At 42.1% G+C, this 21,488-nt stretch overlaps 1 protein-coding gene and 1 pseudogene across 7 annotated transcripts in view; both read right to left on the bottom strand.

The window, feature by feature from the left end:
- The window catches only part of LOC138754179 (methylcytosine dioxygenase TET3-like), a 204,041-nt gene that overhangs the window by 46,415 nt on the left and 136,138 nt on the right, over positions 1-21,488 (bottom strand). For all 7 annotated transcript variants that reach the window (XM_069918063.1, XM_069918067.1, XM_069918064.1 and 4 more), the window contains one exon: positions 13,972-16,681. In XM_069918063.1, the coding sequence (XP_069774164.1) occupies positions 13,972-16,681 (2,710 nt within the window). The remainder of the gene's footprint in view (positions 1-13,971; positions 16,682-21,488) is intronic.
- LOC138755932 (U2 spliceosomal RNA) lies at positions 166-328 on the bottom strand (annotated as a pseudogene).

Raw genomic sequence — 21,488 nt, 5'->3', positions numbered from 1 at the left:
AAAGACTCTCCCTTCTGCAAAGTGTGCTCATTTTCCTGTTAGTTACAAACTGATTCCAAGTTTGACTTAGGGTAGTGTACACATGCCCAACAAATTTTAATTTTAATTTAGACATACAGCACGGAAACAGGCTGTTTCGTCGTACAAACGCCTTACAGACAACACCTGATTTAAACCCGGATCGCTGGTGCTGTAAAAGCGTTGTGCTAACTGGTACTTATCAAATATCAATTTAATATATATAGTCCCCAGATAGGGGATGCATCAGATATTACACCGATAAGAACAGGTACTACACTTGATCTTAGCCAATAGGCCGAAAACAAATGAACTTATTCCAAGAATAGACGTCCTTTTGGCCTATTTTCTATTTTCAGTAAAGAATGGGTTGAGAATGGGAAACACTTTAGACATGAGCATTAAACAGAGGAACGTGAGAAATAGGAGCAGTAGTTGTTTGTTCAGATCCTCAGTCTACTATCCTATTTGGTTCTCTGGGCCTTCCCCAAATCCACTGTCTCCAATGAAGCTATAACTCGTCAACACTCACTGTCCATCAGCTCTGCTTAAAGTACTAGAGATATCAGCAAGTTGCACTCTGCTTTTGAAATACATTCACTTCCTTCAGTGGAATAGATTTCAAAATCATAGCATGACTCATTGATGGGACTGAATACTTCTTCAGTGCCCCTAGCCGGGGAAATCTCCAGAGCAGCACTGCACCTTTATGCACCTTTAATGTTCAAGTTCCTAACTATGGTGAACAGGCCCTTCAGCCGGCATTGTCTTCCAAAACATGACATCAAATTAAACTAAATCTTTACTGCTTGCACACTATACATATCAATCAATGTGACTGTTCAGGAGTGTGATCATATCTGCTTCCTCCACTCGCCCTGGCACCCACCATTCTGCGTACAAAATTCCCATCTCCTTTCAACATTCCCCCTCTCATCTTCTAATATCTGACATTTTTATCCTGGGAAAAAAAGAGTCTATCTATATATCCTATCTACACCTGACCATTTTACAAACGTCTATCCCTTAACCAGTGACCAGCAGACCTTGTTCATAATCTCAAGGCACATTGTGAATCGAATGCTTTATCTTGAATTCCCTTTGATTAAAGGATTCAAATCAGTTGCTGTCTTCTTGAGATTGACAATATATAGGTAACGGTCTGCTGTTGGTAGGAAGCAGAGAGAAGCAGACTGACTTTGACATTGCATTGCTGGCAGTAATCGTGTTTGACAAGTAGTAATCGCACTTAGATTGATCTGTGCAGTTTAGCCACTGGCACTTGTTCTGACTCGAGTATTTGTCTTCACTTTCTTCTTGTTATTCTTGTGACCAATGTGGAGCCATTCACAGAGATCATGGTTAATATGAACTGTTTACTGCCTTACTTTAATATCCATATTGGTCCAATAAAAAACACCATGCCTGTGGAAGGGGTTCCAATCTTCTATCGTCCTTCCTGTGGAGAAGTGTGTTGACCTTCATTCATGAGAGAGCTGGCTTTAATTATTTGTAACTCCACCCTCAGCAGCCCTGAATTGCAGCTAACAGATTCCCCTCCCCCCCCCACACACATACACCCACCCACACACACACCCCCAAACACACACACACACACACACACACACACACACACACACACCCACCACCCACCCACACATCCACCCACACCAACACATCCACACACACAGACTCCCTCTTCCTTATATATCTTGAAAACTTTAATGAAACTGCTTCTAACGTTGTAAATTCCAGAGAGCACAAGCAAAGTTTATAATTCAATCCTTGGGAGTTCGTGCTTCCTTCTGGAAGATGTGAGGAGCAGATTATTCAGTCCAGCTGGAAAAACTCAGCATCCTCAGGAGGTAAAAGCCAGTCAACATTTCAGGCCTGAGCCCTTCGACAAGGGCTAATAAGGCAGATGCCTGAATAAGGAGGTGGGCAAGGAGGAGAGGAGAGGAGGGGAGGGGAAGAATGGGCAAGGAGAGGAGAGGAGGAATGGGCAAGGAGGAAGGAGGAGAGGAGAGGCGGAACGGGGTGGAGCACAGGTTAATGGGACAGAGGTGGAGTCAGTTGATGGGAAAAACTGGGAAGTGCTAAGGGAAGAGAGCAGGGAGCTAAGAAGGGTCGCTTTCTGACAAAAGGAGGGAGGGGAGCTGGAGGAAGGGAGATGCAAGGGTTGGGAAAGAGAGAGACAGGGGAGAGTTTAACAATGATTGGATGAGTTGATGTTGATGCTGTCTGGTTGGAGAGTCCCCAGACAGAACATTTCTTCATTCCGTCCCCCTCCAGTCCATTGCCCTGAAGAATAGAGTCACAAGAGATGGCGGATGCCAGACTCTGCAGCAAAATCCAATCATCGGGTTGAGGAACAGCAGTGGGAGATTGAACACTCCGAGCCACAACGCTGCCAATTATATTCTTCCACTGATGCTGCTGGACCTGCTGTGTTCCTCCAGCAGAGAGTCTGTCGTAGTGCGATCCTGGCTGACTTAATTTTACCACCTGGGCCCAGAAATTTCATTTTTCACAATAACTTTTGATGTGGGACCTCATCCAATGTCTCCTGGACTAATGCACGTATGTCCCACATCCTTCTGTGCACTGAGCCGGTCACATGAAGGAATGAATCCCTGCCCCAGTTACACCTCAAGATCAGCTGGGGAGGCACGGTTAGTGTAACAGTTAGTGCAGCACTGTTACAGCGGCAATGACCTGGGTTCAAATCGGTGCTCTCTGCAGGGAGTTTGTACATTATCCCTGTCTCCTCCCACCCTTCAAAAATGAACGGGTGTTGTAGGATAATAGGGTGTAATTGACAGCATGGGCTCATCGGTCGAAAGGGCCTATTATTGTGTTGTATGTTTGATAAAGCACTGTTTGAACTTCACTGATCATGAATTCAATGCAAGTTGTTTTACTCTCAGCTTTTCTGGAGCCAGGTGGCCTTATTCCTTGGTCATTCACGAGGTGGGGACCCATTGGTCATATTGCAATGTCCTTTTTAATTGATTGGTCCATCTGAGATAATCTGCAGTGAAGACATCAAACAGTGCTGAGCAGACAGGACCCATCTCCCACCATCGCTACGCTGTGCAGGATGCCACCATGTGGGAGATGACTGCAGCCACGTCCTGTCAGGTTCTTCTCGCTGTAGGCCTGGTGGATCTCCTGCCCTTGACACACACGGAATCTCCCACCTTGCACGTCTCTCATCAACCAGGATTCTTGCAGTGTCGGCAGAAGCCAGTGCTTGTTCTCCTCCGGTTGGTGAACTGTGTACTGCTTCAATCCAGTGCCTTGGGGAGATTTCCAACAAGGTTAATGCCTTTCTCTCAGTGCCGCACAACACAGCATGGAGCTGCCCAGAAGTGAAGGAACTTCCTTTTAGCATCTATCCTGCTTTTAATAACACCTTTTCCAATCATTTAAGACCAGATGACACAGAAGCAGAAATAGGCTATTCAGCCCATCGAGTCTGCCCCACCATTTAATTTAAAGGTTGAGAATGGTTGCCCTACACCAAGATGTCCACAACTATTTAGCCTAGAGCATTTACAATGGATGGAATCTGCTCAATAAAATGTTTTCCAGGAATGCATGCCTTTCATTAATTAAGGAATCATTTTAGACCACAAGATATGGGAGCAGAAATAGGCCATTCAGTCCACTGAGTCTTCCCTGCCATCTAATCATGAGCTGATCCATTTTCCCACTCAGGCCCACTGCCCGGCCTTCTCCCCAAAACCTTTGATGCTCTGGCTAATCAAGAACCTATCAATCTCTGCCTTAAATAGTCCCAATGATCTGACCTCCACAACCACCTGTGGCAACAAATTCCACCGATTTACCATCCTCTGGCTGAAGAAATTCTTCTGCATCTCTCTTCTAAGCGGATGCCCCCTTTTCTGCACCCTTTCCAGCTCAATACTGGTCGTGCACTTAGATCCCTGCCTCCATCAGCAATGGCGCAGGCTAATCGTGTCTCAGAACCATGTTGCCATTCCCTTGTTGTTTCCCTACCCAACTGCACTGAGGAGCATCTCCACAGGAAGGACCGACTCACACCAACTTCTCAGGGGCATTTCAAAATGGCTAATGAGGAAACTTGTGGCCATACAAAATGTAATACCCCTCAATTCCTTCCCCTATCAATCCTGGCCACTGTGGTCCCAGTGCCTTGGGTCTTGGTGGTATGGAAGATCCCATAGGGGTGGCATGGTTTGCATAGCGGTTAGCCATTGTCACAGCACCAGTGATCAGGACCAGGGATTGAATCCATCGCTGTCTGTAAGGAATTTGTATGTTCTCCCCGTGTCTGTGTGGGCATCCCCTGGGGACTCCCGTTTCCTCCACCATTCGAAATGTACCAGAGTTGTAGGTTAATTCAGTATAAGTGGGTGAAATGGCCTCGTGGGCTATGTTACTGTGCTGTATGTTTAAATTCAAAAATGTAAATAATTTTAACATTTAAGAAAAATTTGGACATGCACATGGGTGGGAGGAATAGTGGAGAGATATGTTCCAGGATGAGGTCAGTGGGACCAGCCAGAATAATAGTTCAGTGTAGACAAGAAGGGCTGGAGGGCCTGTTTTCTGTAGTGTTCTATATTTCCATGCATCAAAGCTAAATGCTCTCTGCCTTCCTGCTGCTGACTGACACACCTCCCCCTTTCTTGGCCCATCTTCTGTCTCCTGGACAAGTCCAGGAGCAATTGTGTAAAATTGAGGTGTGCAGGCATTTCTTCTCACAATGGATGGTGCATCTATTTCCCTTTCTATCCCAGAGGACGGTGGAGATGTGGTCACGAAGATGAATTCGAGGGTAAGGGTCAGGGAGGTGAGGGTGATGGGAATCCGGCACAGAAGGAGAGAGAAAACCTGAGACACGTTGGCCACATGTAACGGTGGGGTGGACAGAAAGGCCTTGTCCATGTCCTATGGTCTAATTGCGGCAGGCCCATCCAGTTCCATAACCCAGCAGGTTATAGCCACAGCTGAAGAGTCAGTAAGTCACTCGGCACAGAATCAGACCCTTCAGCCCATCGAGTGTTCTGACCACCAACCAGCCATTTACACATCCAGCAGTAATCCCGTGTTTTTATTCTCTCCACATTCCCATTACTGTCTCCAGATTCTATCGCACACATTACAACAGCCAATTAACCCACCCAACAGGACAATTCTAACCCACTACCATGACCATTCTAACCCATTACCAAGACCATTCTAACCAACTATCAGGACCATTCTAACCTACTACCAAGACCATTCTAACCCACTATCAGGACCATTCTAACCCACTACCATGACCATTCTAACCCACTACCAAGACCATTCTAACCCACTATCAGGACCATTCTAACCCACTACCATGACCATTCTAACCCACTACCAAGACCATTCTAACCCACTATCAGGACCATTGTAACCCACTACCATGACCATTCTAACCCACTACCAAGACCATTCTAACCCACTATCAGGACCATTCTAACCCACTACCAGGACAATTCTAATCCACTACCAGGACCATTCTAACCCACCTACCAGGACCATTCTAACCCACTGTCAGGACCATTTTAACCCACTACCAGGTCCATTCTAATCCACTACCAGGACCATTCCAACCCACTACCAAGACCATTCTAAATAGTGTAAAATTCTGCAAAGGAATAGACGTTGTGCAAATAAACATGACAATCAACAAGAGCCTGGTGTCATAGCCATTTTGTAGCAGCAGAAACTTGTTGCACTGGCTCCTGAAAAATGCTTTTGTGGCCCACACTGCCACAGCGATGAATGGTTAACAGAATGACAGCACATTGAACTGAGCGAGTTACAGCAGAAAAACGGACAAGCAGGGCCAGGTCTGTTCGTTGACGTGTTTAATTCTGTTCCTCCCATTGTTGTCGTCCTTTACATGAAACTCAAGCATGTCTATTGTTTGACTGCTTTGATCTGATCCAATCTGTCCAAAGCCCTGACTTTCAGTATCTCATACAGTTTGTAAGGTTAAAGTGCCCAGTTTATTGCCCACCCAAGAGGTGAGGGCAACAAGAAAGGTTCCAGTGAAAGTTTGCAACAGCAATGGGCATTGCCCTTCTCTGTACACCAGGTTTTACTGTGTGCTCTGAGGGAAGGGCGACGCCGCCCGCTTGGAATTGTGCCACGGGCAGACGATAAACATTGAACAACAAGGAACTCGTCGAAGGGCCTAAATTACATCCGTTTGCTAATGTCACTCATCCACAGCTCCCTGTGAAGCCAAAACGTCCTCTGATAAAAACCCAACCCGAATGACACATGAACAAAATTACAAAACAATCTAAATGATAATTGTTTGAAAAGGAAAGTCTGTTGTTTTTTTTCTTTCTCTCCTCCCTTTGTTGCTTTTCCCTTTCACCCGGTCTCCTCCACCCCAGGATATTTTGTGCTTTCTTTCCTTCACACCTCTGTCAAAATCAAGCTGTTTGAGCACATAACTGCATTATATTCCCACCAGACAGCTGTGTTTTAAAGGGTTCTCAACTCACATCCCACTTTAATGCTCTGTGATTAGTAAAGGACTGCTTAAGGTGGGATGTGAGTGGGAAGGGAAGGTTAAGAATCACTGCTCTAGACCCAATTGTTACTGAAATAATTTGTTTGAGAAAAATTGTCATTGGCCCATTTCCTTTGGAGTTCTGAAACCGTGCACATAACGAGTCAATGAGGGATGATTAAAACAGTGGCTTTCAAACTTTTTCTTTCCACCCACATCCCACCTTAAGAAATCCCTTACTAATCACAGAGCACTGATGGCATAGGGATTACTTAAAGTGGGATGTGAGTGGAAGGAAAAAGGTTGAGAACCACTGGGTTAGATTGGGAAAAAATGGGCTTAGATTTTGGCACAGATCTTTCACCCTGGATTACTCTTCAACAATGTTCTAACCAACTAACTGATCTTTGAAAATGATTGGAGAAAAAGAGAGACAGACGGACAGAGAGTGGGAATAAGAGAGAAACAGAGACAGCTAGACAAGAGAGAGAGAGAGAGAGAGAGAGAGAGAGAGAGAGTGAGAGGGAGAATGAAACTGGGAGAAAGAAAGAGAGAGTCAGAGACAGGGAATGAGAATGGGGAGAGTGAAAATGAGAAAAAAATTAGTGATTGAAAAAAGGGAGAAATAGAGGTAGGCAGATACAGTCAAAGAGAGAATGGGTGGGGGCGTGGCAAGATGGCGTAGAAGACAGGTGTACAATTCCACCTTCCCCCAGCTAGATTTTTAAATACCCGGTTTATAAATTTATAAAAGTGGTTAAAAGTGGTATTTACAGTTTTTGGAATAGTGGAGGATTGCAATGGCTACTAATGTGAAAATTACAGAAGAAATTACCTTATAAAAGTGTTGAAGAATTTAGGCCTACCTATCAAGTTGAAACCACGGAGTCATCGATGGGAGCCCTCAGGGCTTAAAGGACTCCTGCACAGCTAAGTATTATGCCAGCACCAATCCTGTATCTGCAAGATGGCGCCAGCTCGACGACAAGCTCAGCTGGCACTGACTCGCACGCCCATGAAGCCGGACACGCAGGCGGTCCGGCCGAGAGAGCATGCAATGTTGCCTAGTGGTCGGGGGCACGCAGTGTAGCATTGGAGGACACACCTGCGCGATCAATGGTTCTGCCAGGCATGTGCAGTGCTCCGAGGGTGTGTGAATTACTGGAAAAGGTGTGGGCTGTGGGGGAACTTGAGCGACAGAGGCCTGACGAGGTCGGTGCCCCATTGTCAGGTGTCCAGACCCGCAGCTGTACCAGAAAAGGAACAGTTGTGGTTGAAGAAGAAGTGGATTTAACTTTACTGGAATTTACTCAAGAAGAAATAAGGGCCGAGACTAGAGAAGGTAGGGCTCAAAGGGAGGTGAAGGAATCTGGACTGGATTCTGTGTTTACTGTTTTGGAAGGGATTGCTTACCAAATGGAGAATATGTCGGATTCAAGGATTTTTGGAAGTGAAAACTAAAATGAGCACTTGTGTGAAGAAATTACAAATATGAAGCAAGATATGACTGTACTTAAAAGTGATGTTAAAAGATGTATAAAATCAGTAGACACTGTACAAGAAAATTTCAAAAAAATTGAAGCAGCTTTTTTTGAATGTGGAATGTAATAGGGAAAAAGTGGAGGATTCTTTTGAGGACTGGGAAAAAGGAAAAGGAATTACTGAAGAAGATTGATTCATTGGAAAATCAAAGTCGGAGGAATAATATAAAAATAGTGGGTCTTCCTGAAGATATTACTGACCTGATAAAAAATTTTAAGAAATGGATCCCTGAGGTGTTAGGCAAGGATTATTTTCCGGAAGGTCTGGAGTTGGATTGAGCACATAGAGCATTAAGGAAGAAGCTGTTTCCAGGACAGTCACCATGGGCGGTTTTAATTCGTAGTTTGAAATACCAAGATAGAGAAATTATATTACGACTGGCAGTGGAGACGGCCCGACAAAATCAATCTCCAATGATGACCCAAAATAATAGATTATTCTTTTATGCGGACTTGAGTCAAGAAATTATTAGACGACGTCGGGAATTTAATTCAGCTAAAGAAGTATTGTGGCGGAAGGGTTATAAATTTGCTTTTCGTTATCCTGCGGTGTTAAAAGTTTTTTACGGAAATTTTTGCTAATTCATTGCCAGATTTGTGAGGGAATGGTCGGTCTTCATCGTTGTCACCTAAAAGAAGGGCAAATGGAAATGGGAATGGGAATGGGAAGAATGGGAAACATGGAAAGAAAGAAGAACTGACACAAAGTCTTCTTGATATTGAAGACCCGGAACAATCATTAGGGCTGGAATCACTGGGTTGAATATACTTACTATATCTGATTGTGTTTAATTAAGCAATGTATATACGTCTGGCTGGGGGGGGGGGGGGGGTGGCACTGAAATCTTTGATAGTCATCTGCCACTAGTGGGCTTTACCACACCCAGATTTTTAGGGCGTTACTACCTTTGGATGGTTTTTTTAGGGGTGATTTTTCTTTTATTTGCGTTGATCTTGTACCCCAATATTTCTCCATATTCCTTCAATTTCTTATGTAGTTCTTTTATTGATATTTCTGGTTCTGTTAAATATACTATGATGTCATCTGCAAATAAATTGATTTTATACTCCTTCTCCTTTATTTTTTTATCCCTTTTATTTTATTTTCTGTTCTTATCAGTTCTGCCAATAGTTCTATTGCTAATGCGAACAGTGAGGGAGATAGTGGACATCCCTGCCTAGTTGACCTACTTAATTTAAATTGGTTCGATACATATCCATTTACTGTCACCTTCACCAATGGTCCCTTATATAATGCTTTAATCCAATTAATATATTTTTCTGGTAGGTTGAACCTCTGTAATAGTTTGAATAAATAATTCCATTCTACCCTGTCAAAGGCTTTCTCTGCGTCTAAAGCAACAGCCACTGTTGGTATCTTATTTCCAGTACTGCATGAATTAAATTAATGAACTTACAGACATTGGGGGTGATTTTGTTTTAACTTTTTTCAATTTGACGTTTTATAAGGGGAGAGATATTTTGTAGTGTGTAAATATATTGTTAGTTTGTAGGAATGTCTAATTTGAAATTTGCATCCTTTAATGTTCAGGGGTTGAATAATCCAATTAAGCGGAAGCGAGTATTGGCCTATATAAAAAAAATGAAAGTTGACATTGCTTTTTTGCAAGAAACACATTTGACTGAAAAAGAACACTTGAAATTGAAGAGAGAGTGGGTTGGTCGTGTGTTTTCTTCTTCTTTTAATTCGAAGGCGAGAGGCGTAGCAATTTTAATTCATAAGAGTTTGCCATTTGAATTAGAATCGTTGGAAGGAAATGCTGGGAGACTTTTGAGGGTGAACTGTAAAATTTTTGCTGAATCTTGGACTTTGCTTAATGTTTATGCACCTAATATAGATGATGAACAGTTTATTTCAGAAGCTTTTTTGTTGTTAAATCAAGCTAATGAAAATATTCTTGTCGGGGGAGATTTTAATTGCATTTTGGATCCTTTATTGGATAGATCTCCAAAAAGTATAAGGAAATCAAAGATGGCGATACAAATTGAGGCCTTGATGAAAGATTTAAATTTGGTGGATATTTGGAAAAGAGTTAATCCTACGGAGAAAGACTTCTCTTTTTATTCATTTCGACATGATTCATTTTCCAGAATAGATTTTTTTTTTGGTATCAGCACATTTACAGGGTAGAGTATTACAGGCTGAATATAAAAGTAGGGTTATATCGGATCATTCTTTATTGCTCTTTTCTTGTGTAAGCTCGGAAGTGGTATGTTCATCTTTCAGATGGAGGTTTAATACAATTTTATTGAAAAAAACAGTTTGTTACTTTTGTTAAAGAACAGATTACTTTGTTTTTGGCTGAGAATGTTTATTCTGTAGATAGTCATTTTGTACTATGGGCTGCTTTGAAAGCTTATTTGAGAGGGCAGATTATTAGTTATACTACGAAAGTTAAGGAACAATATATGGCAGGACATTTAGCGTTGGAGAAACAAATTGCTGAGTTAGAGAATGATTTTCAGAAAGATGTGACAGAAGATAAAAAAGTTTCTTTAGCGAATTTCAAACTGCATTATAATACATTACAAACTTATCAATTTGAGCGTTTAATTAATCGATCTAAACAGTGTTATTATGAATTGGACGAGAGGGCATATAAGGTACTTGCATGGCAATTAAAAATGGAACAGGAATTGCAGACTATTAATGCTGTTAAAACGAATTCAATAGTTACCTACAAACCTCAGGAAATTAATGACCAGTTTTTTTCATTCTATCAAAAATTATATACTTCTGAGGGGAAGCAGGACAATGGTTTTAATGAATCTTATTTATCCAAATTAATGTTACTGGTATTAGGGGAGGAAGATGTTATGGAATTGGAATCTCCGTTTACAGATTTTGAGATTAAGGAAGCTATACAGGAGATGTCAAATGGAAAGTCACCAGGGGATGATGGATTCTCTGTGGAATTTTATAAAATCTTTTATGAAGATTTATCTTCTGTATTTGGGGATTTATTACAACAAATAACTGCAGAACAGGTGTTATTGGAATCTTGTTCGAGTGCCTTAATTACTGTAATTCCAAAAAAAGATAGAGACCTGTTCAAAGTGTCTTCGTTTAGATCTATTTCTTTATTAAATGTAGATTATAAAATTATAGTAAAAGTGTTAGCAAATCGGCTTGCTAAGTACTTACCTAAGTTGATACATACTGATCAAACAGGTTTTATTAAGAATAGAAATGCATCAGATAATATTCTTCGGTTGATAACATTGGTCAATGCATATTGAGGGCAGCCCAACCACAGTGATTGCGCTGGATGCAGAAAAAGCCTTTGATAGGGTTGAATGGGAATTTTTATTTAAGGTGTTAGAGAAATTTAACTTTGGCCCTTTTTTTATTGGTTGGGTTAAAGCTTTATATACAAACCCAATTGCCAGGGTGGTGACAAATGGTCAAGTTTCTTTGCCATTTAAATTGGCACGTTCGACTCAACAAGGTTGACCATTGTCACCAGCCTTGTTTGCATTGGCTCAGACAATAAGACAGAATGATAAGATAAGAAGGATGAGGGTTATGCATGATGAATATAAGATTAATTTATTTGCAGATGATGTGTTGATATATTTGACAGAACCAAAACAGTCATTGTCAGAGTTGCAAGAATGTCTATTGAAATTTGGAGAGCTATCTGGATATAAAGTTAATTGGGATAAGAGTGAAATCTTGCCAGTTGGAGAAAGTGATCATACAGAATATAAAAATATCTTAAAATTAAAATGGTCAGATAAAATTAAATATTTAGGAGTAATTGTAAATGCTGATTATCAATCTTTATATAAATTAAATTAAATCCTTTAATAAAATGGATTAAAGCAGATTTAATTAAATGGAAAGATCTTCCGTTAACCTTAATTGGTTGGGTAAATTGTATTAAAATTAATATTTTTCCTCGAATTCAATATTTGTTTCAGTCAATACCATGTTTCCTTTCAAGGGGTTTTTTTCAGGATTTAAATAAAGTGGTAAGGTATGGAAAGATAAATTACCTCGAGTAGCATTGTATAAACTCACATGAAAATATGCATTAGGTGAACTTCAGTTACCTCATTTTCAATATTATTACGAAGCAGCAGTGTTGAAATTTGTTAGTAGATTGATGGACTTGGATCAACCCCAAAGTTGGGCAAAAGTGGAGATGGCTTGTATTTCTGAAGTTGAGGTACATCAATTTATATTTTGATGGAATATGGATTTGCTGCGGGAATGTAATATGCCGGTATTAAAACATTTGTTAAAGGTCTGGACTAAAAGAAATATGGTTTTAGGATCGATAGGTAAATTATCAATTTTAACTCCATTATATAATAACCAATTTATTCCTTTTTCAATGTTTAATAATCATTTAAAGGATTGGGATTCTAAGGGTATAAAGATAATGCAGGATTGTTTTGAGGAAGGACAGTTTCATTCTTTTAATCAACTGAGGGAACGATTTGATATATCTGTAAATTCTTTGTTTGTGTATTACCAACTTAGAGCTTTGGTAAAAGATAATTATTGTAAAGAGATGAATTTACTTATATTGACAAAATTTGAATCTTTGATTTCCTCTATACCAAAGAAGGGTTATATTTCAGTTATGTACCAAGTGTTACAAGATAGTATAGATAAACCAGAATGGGAGAAATCTAGGCTTAAATGGGAAAATGATTTAACGTATATTTTTCCAGAAGGTAATTGGGAGGATATGTGTTATGATAGTGTAACTAAATTGACGAATGTAAAATATGGAATGGTTAATTATAATTTTCTACATCAGTTATATTTACCTCCGGAGAAATTGAAAAAATATGGTTTTAGTAATCGGATTCTTGTTTTAGATGTGGTTTATGTACTGGAACTTTTTTACATGCTGTTTGGTCTTGTGATAAAGTACAATCTTTTTGGGAAGGAATTAGGTTAGTTTTGGAAAAATTATATTACATTAAATTACCATTAGACCCATCAATTTTTTAATTGGGTTTTTTATGATCTCTTTGAGGAGATTAGGGTTAGATAAGTTTCAAATTGCATTTGTATGCTTAGTGTTGTCTGTAGCACAAAAATGTGTAGCTAGTACTTGGAAAGATAATATAGAGATTAATATAGTACGTTGGCATAATGAATTGAAAGCTTGTATTATGGAATAAAATTACATATAACTTGCATGAAAATTATTCTTTTTTTGTTAATAAGTGGTCTCCTTACTTGGAGTATATGTGTTTAGATATACTTTGATTTATTGTAAATATTCTCAGTTTTTCTTTTTATTCCTATCTTTGGCTCTCCTTAAGAGAGCTGGCTGATGGGGTGGGGTTGTTGTTTTCTTTTTCATACTTATACAAAATTGATTTCTTTTTTCTATTGGACTGTATGTTGTTTTTTTTAAAGATCTTTTAAATAAAGTTTTTTAAAAATAGAGAGAGAATGGGTGAGAAACAGGCTGAGACACAGAGAGAGAGTGAGGGAGGGAGTCAAACAGATCAAATGACAATGAGAGAGTGAGAGTTAAGGAGAGGAGATTTAAAAGATGGAGAGAAAGTGAGAAAGCAGTGTAAGAAGAATAGAGAAAGAATAGACATAAATGGAGAATGGTTGACTATTTCTAGAGGCAGGTCGGGGAAGTATGAAACAGGCTGGAATTGAGTCCAGCCAGCAGGATGGAGAACAGAACAACTGGCTCAGCCACAATAATATACAGGCAAGTAACACAGCTGAAACAGCTGGCCCATCCAAATGACCAGGTTTCAAAACCGGTCTGTTCATCATGGCCAACACAAACAGAATAATTGCACCAAATGTTCATTTGCATTCAATGTCAAATGAAACAAGATGATCTTATTTCCAAAACTTACCAACACAATCGCACGACGGGAATTCTGCCTGGGCCTTTTTTGAGGGGGTGTCCAACAAGCTTTTTGTCGGCGTGTCCAAATATTTCAAAGGAGAATCCAAAAAGCCACTGAGTGAAGGGTTTAGAGGCGTGTTTTTTGGGGGGGTACCTTCTGTTTGTGTCTCCATGTTTTCCCCAGAATAGACAGCTGACAGCACAGTGATAGCACCAGAGGATTCAACTTTCACGTGCTTGGAGGATCGGCCCAGAAAAGAATTATTAAAGCATTTTGTACTTTCCTGTGCCATGTTTATCTTGGTTGTTTTGCACCCAGTTTGCTCCTGAGATGTAATTTGAGAAATCTGCTTTTGACTGCTCTGTTCTGGGCACCCGAATTGCTTGCAAAGTGAAGGGTGTGGCCCCATCAAGGATGTCCCATTTCCATTCATTTCTACCTGAGAGGTTGGGTTATTCTGGGCAGGAAATGGGGCTTGCTGAGACGCCGAGCTTGATTCGAATTCTGCCTCAAATTGCTTCAAGAGCTCCTCAATCTTTTCTTCGAAGGACCGAGGGCTGTGGTCAGACATTTCGCTTGGCTGCAATTGGCCGGGCGTGGACTCTGGGTCTGCGGACATTTCTTTGCCCTCCACTGGCCTGACGGGGCTGTCCTTCAGTGAAGACGATTGAGGGTATTTATCGACGCCTCGATTACACGAGAAGGGATCTAGTGGGAGGCTGCATGTTTTCTGGAGGGCAGGCTCGTCGAAAGAGGGGGTCTCCTGAGAAGCGGATGGCTTGGTAAGATCTGCCTGTTTTGGGCAGGGGACTTCACAGGGCGAGTGAAGCGCTGGGTGCATCTGGCAGTCGCTGCGGAGTGGCTGTGGTGGACTTTCTCCACTCCTGAGGTTGTTGTGCACCGCTCCGACCTGCTGATATCCCTCCAGCACCTGCTTCTGCTGAGGTAACGGTTGGCATGGCAAACCTTGCTGCAGCTTGGTTTGTTGCATTTTTTGAAGCTGCTGCAGGAAAACTTGCTGCTGCAGGCTCTGGGCCTTGTGAAGCTGCACCTCTTTGCACTGCTTCTGCGTCGCTTGCAATTTCCTCTTCTGGATGATCTTCTTTTGCTTCTGCCTCTTCAAATGGGGCGGCTGGGGTGACCACCACTTCTGCTGCTCTGTCGCCTGGTTCTGCTCCTGGAACAGGTTGCGCTTGTGGTGAAGATGCTGCTGCAATGCTGCCTGTGCCTGTTGATGCTTGCTCCTCTGATGCATTTGCTGCACAGATTGTTGCTGAGGAAAAGTCCCGTAAAAGCCCGCTCCGGGGAATGACAATGGCAAGTCTTGCTGTGCCTTGGCGCCTGAGGCGTCACGTCCAATGACATTGGGCATCTTAAACCGCGTCACAGAGTACTTGTTCCCATTGCTGCCACCCAACAACTGTTTTAACTCGCTCATGGGGTCACTCACAGGGGTGATGGGATGACTGGCATTGCTGATCTCCATGTTTCTTTCCCCATCACTCCTGTGGGCAGGTAGGTCTTCGGTGTGTTTGATGGTAGATACTGAATTTGAGAAACTGTGAAAAGGGTCTTGCAATGTCTTCATGTCTGGAATGTAATCGGCTTCGCTCAGCGCTGGTTTCTTGGGATGATCCCACAGGGTTTGCTCACGGGTTGGGAATTCTGGGAAGGCCTGATGACCTGGAGGTGTGTGCTGGGGAACAGGATTCTGGGATGGAATTTGTTGCTCAGGGCTACGATCTTCTTGCAGTTCCTTCATGGCATTGGACACTGCAGGCAGAGACACTTGGTTTTCTTCAGTGGAGCTGGCCGAGGCATCACCGATTTGAGAGGTACTGTTAATCTGTGATGCTTCCAAAAATGGCTGAGGCAGGGTTGACGACAACTGTGTCAGGGCTTCGATGGCAATCGCGGTTTGCAGACTAATGTTCTTTTCTTTTGCAATGGTCAAAGCATTCTGCGAATATTGAGGAACATCACAGGAGTCGAAAAGAAGCGTCTCCTCCAAGCCCAGCATGTGATTTTGTAAAGCACCATTTTCCACAGGCACATCACGGACTTTGTCAGAAAGTTCAGAAGTCCTGTTCTGTTCCACGTTAATCACAGCTTTGATTTTTCTCTCCAGCCACTCCAGATAGTCTGGACACTCTGGGCCACTGCAAATGCAGCTCGGTGGTTTTCTCCCATGTTTTTTGGAAAGACCCCATGAAGTTGTCAAAGTGCTCAAATCTTCATCAGCGAGGGATTCGTCGTTCATCGGAAGGATTAGCTGCACTCTTTCAAGGCTGTTGTTAATCTCTGCATTACATTTCTCAGTCAAATTAATCTTTTGCAAAGCCTGAGGATTTTGTGCTGGTGGAAATACCGGTAAGCTCACAGTCGTTTCAGGGAACGCAGCTAGCAGCTTTCTGTCGTCAGCCCGGACCACGTTATCCCCAGTAGTTGTCAGGTCTTCCTTCACATGGTTCCGAACTTGATTCAGGGCTTGAGTGGCATCCCAATCGATGTTTCCGTTGGTATGTGGAGAGAGTCTCTGGTCTTCCATCCAGTCACCTGAATCCACTGCAATGGCTTCTCCTTCCTGACTGCAGATTCCGTTTACCAGGCTTGGTGCCATGTCTAAACTTAAACTGCTTCCTCCAACATGGTTGGTTGACCCCTCTTCCATTTGGCCTGTTCTGGGGCCATCCACTGAGCTCCCTTCTGAACCTGTCTACACAAAAAAAAAGCAGCCATGTTAGAGTTGCAGCATATTGTTTCCAAATTAAAATAGTGACAAAAGATTAGCACCGAAAAAAACCACAATGTACACAAGGGTGACACGGATATGAAGGGGTTGGTCAGCGTGCCACTGTTACAGCGCTAGTGACCCATGTTTGAATCTGGCGCTGTCTGTAAGGAGCTTATACCTTCTCCCCGTGTGTGCGTGAGTTTCTTCCAGGTGCTCCGGATTCCTCCAACCTTTCAAAAGTGTACGGGGAGGTTGTAGGCTAATTGTGGTACTTGGGTTCGTGGGCTGGAAGGGACTGGAACCATAAAAAAATTTGACAGTAAAAGTCCAAAAATCCAGATGCCAGAAATCCAGACTCCCAAGAATTCGGACTTCTTAGCAACTCTTGGCTTTAGCGTGTGAGTGAAAGTGCCATGGATGGACAGCGGCAACAAGCAACCACGCAGAAGTGGGAAAATGTTTTTTTTTGTACTTTGTATTTTATATGAAAATCCAGACCGACCCACTCCCCAAGCAGTCTGGATTTAGGACTTTTACTGTATTGTTATGAACCCAGAGGACCTCGAAACTCAGCAGCAATAGATATTCACCAAGACCAATGGTTATTTAAACAAAAGTTGCTTTTAATTATCTTTAAACATGAAAACAGGATCAAACTTCTTACTATTAACCTTCTTAACCCCCTTCTAATTCCAAGTGCACGTGTATGTAATGTGGTTGTCAGTTTAGAAAAGTCCTTTAATTCATAGTCCAATCTCACTTCTCATTCCTCCAAGTTCACGGGTTGCAGGCAATTCTTATACTGTCCACAGAATTTAGCATTTATGAATTTCACCAGGCTTTGGTGGTTGAAAGGTAAATGGTTACCGCTCAGGAAGGTTCTTGTCAGTTTTCAGAGAGAGAGATTTGTTGGTCGCTGGTCAAAAACTGATCCCTTCTAATCAACCACATTAGTGTTTTGACAAAGAAACTTCCCCCATCAGGGTTTTCCAAATGATAACCTCTTTCAGGTCACCACAGAGTTCCTTTTAGGTTCTCTTGTTTCAAGTGAAACATTAGGCAGCCAGTCCTCTTCTCTTGTATGGACCACAAGAGCTTTCACCAGGCTGAACTAAGCACTCACAACCTGTCTCCAAAATGGGGTTTTTCCACATGTTTTCCAGCTTGTCCTGTTCCAGTCCAGTAGCAGCTGCTACTGCTGAACTGAATTCTCTTTTTCCCTCTACCAGAGAAAAGCCTGTTTGACTCCCTCTGCTTGCAAAACCGCATGACCCTCTTAGAACAGCAAACTGCACTCAGACAGACTGCGGCTCCAAACCTTATCCTCCAAGTTCTTTCATCTGTTGCTTTTAAAAACAACAACCCATTAGTGAAGTCCCTTGGGCACTCTTCGAAGCTTTTGCAAAGGCACTCGGAGCTGGGCCTATCTGGCTTGAGCAGAGCTCCAGTATTTTAAACTGTTTTGGTGTTTGTATGTGACCTACACTAAAAAAAAACTGTCACAAATGTTTCTCCTTTAAAACATATCTATATATAATATAAAATTCAAAGTAATCTGTCACAGTATTCTTAAAAATGCTGTATTCAAACTTTCCTGTCCTACCCTATCCATAACACAGTACCAGCATCCCCAATAACCTATCTCTACTATTAGAAGCACATTTTAACTTCAAATATGAATATTTAATGATCCTTTAATATTTACAATATTTTTTCTCTAATATGGTAATTTAATGATACATTGTAAGTTGGTGCGTGGTATTTGATTGTGTATGGTAATTTAATGATACATTGTTAGCTGGTGCGTAGTATTTGATGGTGTATGGTAATTTAATGATACATTGTTAGCTGGTGCGTGGTATTTGATGGTGTATGGTAATTTAATGATACATTGTTAGCTGGTGCGTGGTATTTGATGGTGTATGGTAATTTAATGATACATTGTTAGCTGGTGCGTGGTATTTGATGGTGTATGGTAATTTAATGATACATTGTTAGCTGGTGCGTGGTATTTGATGGTGTATGGTAATTTAGTGATACATTGTTAGCTGGTGCGTGGTATTTGATGGTGTATGGTAATTTAATCATACATTGTTAGCTGGTGTGTGGTATTTGATGGTGTATGGTAATTTATACATTGTTAGCTGGTGTGTGGTATTTGATGGTGTATGGTAATTTAATGATACGTTGTTAGCTGGTGCGTGGTATTTGATGGTGTATGGTAATTTAGTGATACATTGTTAGCTGGTGTGTGGTGTATTTTATGCACCCGTGTAGCTGCAGCAAGCAAGAATGTCAGTACATCTGTACATTGTACTAATGTGTATGACAATAAACTTTCATATCATTTGTCAGTTAGTTACATGACATATCAATCTCCAAACTCAAAATACAGCATGAAATTCACTCTGGGCAATTCCCTTTTCCCAATCCAACCCCTTAGCTTAAACCCCTTGTAAATCAGAAACTGCTCAAAGGAGAAACTACTCCATGAAGGAAATGTATATGTTTTCTTCTAGAATGTACTTTTTATTGATGAGTGAGAGCCCAAAGCCAGGTTTGCATAAGTCCAGGGTGAGATGGGAGAAAGACTTTAGCACAACAATTGATGAACAACTCTGGTCAAATCTGTGTCAGGGACATTTGATGGCTACTATCAATGCCACGTATAAATTGGTCTATTATAATTTTCTCCATCAAATGTACCTCACCCCACAGAAATGACACCAATATAAACCTGAATTATCAGAGATGTGTTTTAGGTGTGGTGTAGAGATGGGTTCCCTTTTACATTCTACCTGGCTTTGCACGAAGGTGAGGCCCCTCTGGTATGACCTCTGTGACACCCTAAGATCACAGGAGACACCTTCCTGATAGACCAAGAGCTTTGTCTTCTAGGGAACTTGACCGTGGTTGGTAGATTACTAACTATTTCTTATATTAAATTTACAGAAATTGCCTTATGTGCAGCCAGCAAGTGCATAGCAGTAACATGGAAATCTGACTCCCATCTAATCATGGATGGTGGTCTTTTGAGATGAATAGCTGCATCCCACAGGGCTAGCATATGTAACATGAAATTTATAAGTGATATGTTATTTATAAAAAGATTTCAGAGATGATTTATCCAGGTAAATAACCAGCTCCATGGCCTTGCAGTGTACAGTAAAAGTGAGATAGTGTCTCTCTGGGCCATGGAGCTGGTTATTTACCTGGATAAATTATCTCAGAAATCTTTTTATAAACAACATATCACTTATAAATATCATGTTACATATGCTAGCCCTGTGTCTCTGGAGTTCAGAAGCCTCACGGCTTGGGGGAGAAAGCTGTCTTGTAACCTGGTCATGAGGGCCAGAACCCTTCCCGGACAGCAGGAGGGAGAACAGATTACGGGAGGAGTGTGCGGAGTCCTTCACGATGTTTGTCTTTCTGCAAACAACGGCCACTACAAATGTCCATCATGGCAGGGAGAGAGACCCCAATAATCCCCTCAGCAGTCTTCACTATCTGCTGCAAGGATGCATTCTGGGATGGTGCAGTTCCCGAACAAGGCGGTGATGAAGTTACATAGGATGCTCTCAATGCATCCCCTGCAGAATACAGCGAGGGTGGAGGTTGGAAGCTGGACTTTCCTCAACCTCTGCTGGAAGTAAAGGCATTTTTGGGCTTTCTTGGCAATGGATCTGGTGTTGGGAGACCAGGAGAGATTCTCCGCCAGGTGCACGCCAAGGAAGTGGAGCCATCGATATTCAGCGGAGAGCAATTCCACCCCCTCACCCCCACCCCTCTCTGGACTCCCCTGAAGTCCACCACCATCTCCTTTGTTTTGTTGATGATCAGGTATAGGTTGTTGTCTCTGCACCGGCCCGTTAATGATTTCATCTCCTCTCCGAACGCTGATTCATCATTCTTGCTGATGAGCCCCACATGGTCATGTCATCAGCGAACGATGATGGGATTAGAACTGTATCTCGCTGCACAGTGGTGGGTCAGCAAGGTAAACAGCAATGGGCTGCTGTTTCCAATCTGGACTGACTGTGGTCTTCCAGTCAGGAAGTCGAGGATCCAGTTACAAAGGAAGGTGTTTAGGCCCAATAGGTTCAACTTCCTAATCAGGTGCTGCGGAATGAATGCTGTTAAATGCTGAGCTAAAGTCTATGAACAGCATTTGAACATATGAGTCTTTATTTTCCAGGTGGGTGAGGGCTCGGTGGAGTGTGGTGGCAATGGCATCGTCTGTGCATCAGTGGGGACGGTACACAAACTGGGGGGGATCCAATGAGGGGGGCAGCTGAGATTTGATGTGCTCCAAGATGAGCCTCTCAAAGCACTTCATGTCGGAGGATGTTGAGTGCGGCTTTTACTGCCTGCAGTGTGAATTTGAACCACCCCAGCAAGAAAGGTTGACAAAGGCCTCTTTGCTACATAAAGAATGCTGCATGGCCTGCTGAGTCTCTCCAGCACTTTTGTGTATTGAACAACAATCACAGTGTCTGCAAATTTTCTTGTTTAATAAGAAAGATTCTGATCTTGCTTAATATGCTGTGCTGAACTATTTGGTCGGCATGTCTGTACTGTGTAATGACGTGATCGTGTGTGGCGGTGGAAATCAGTGCCAGCCAAGTTGGGTAGAGCAGGTAGCAGTCACACAGAGGTTGGGAATGACTTCCAGCTTCGCTCACACGTGGCGGAGGACTAAAAATAGCTTGTTGTTGTCATTGGCTGGAGGTGGCCTGCCAATCAGATGCCACTTGGAAATCATTTATTGCAATTTAGGACTTTGTAG

Source organism: Narcine bancroftii, chromosome 2 (assembly GCF_036971445.1).
Source record: "Narcine bancroftii isolate sNarBan1 chromosome 2, sNarBan1.hap1, whole genome shotgun sequence".
Taxonomy (NCBI): domain Eukaryota; kingdom Metazoa; phylum Chordata; class Chondrichthyes; order Torpediniformes; family Narcinidae; genus Narcine; species Narcine bancroftii.
The sequence above is the reverse complement of the archived record's forward strand: the minus strand, read 5'-3'. Positions and strand labels throughout refer to the sequence as shown.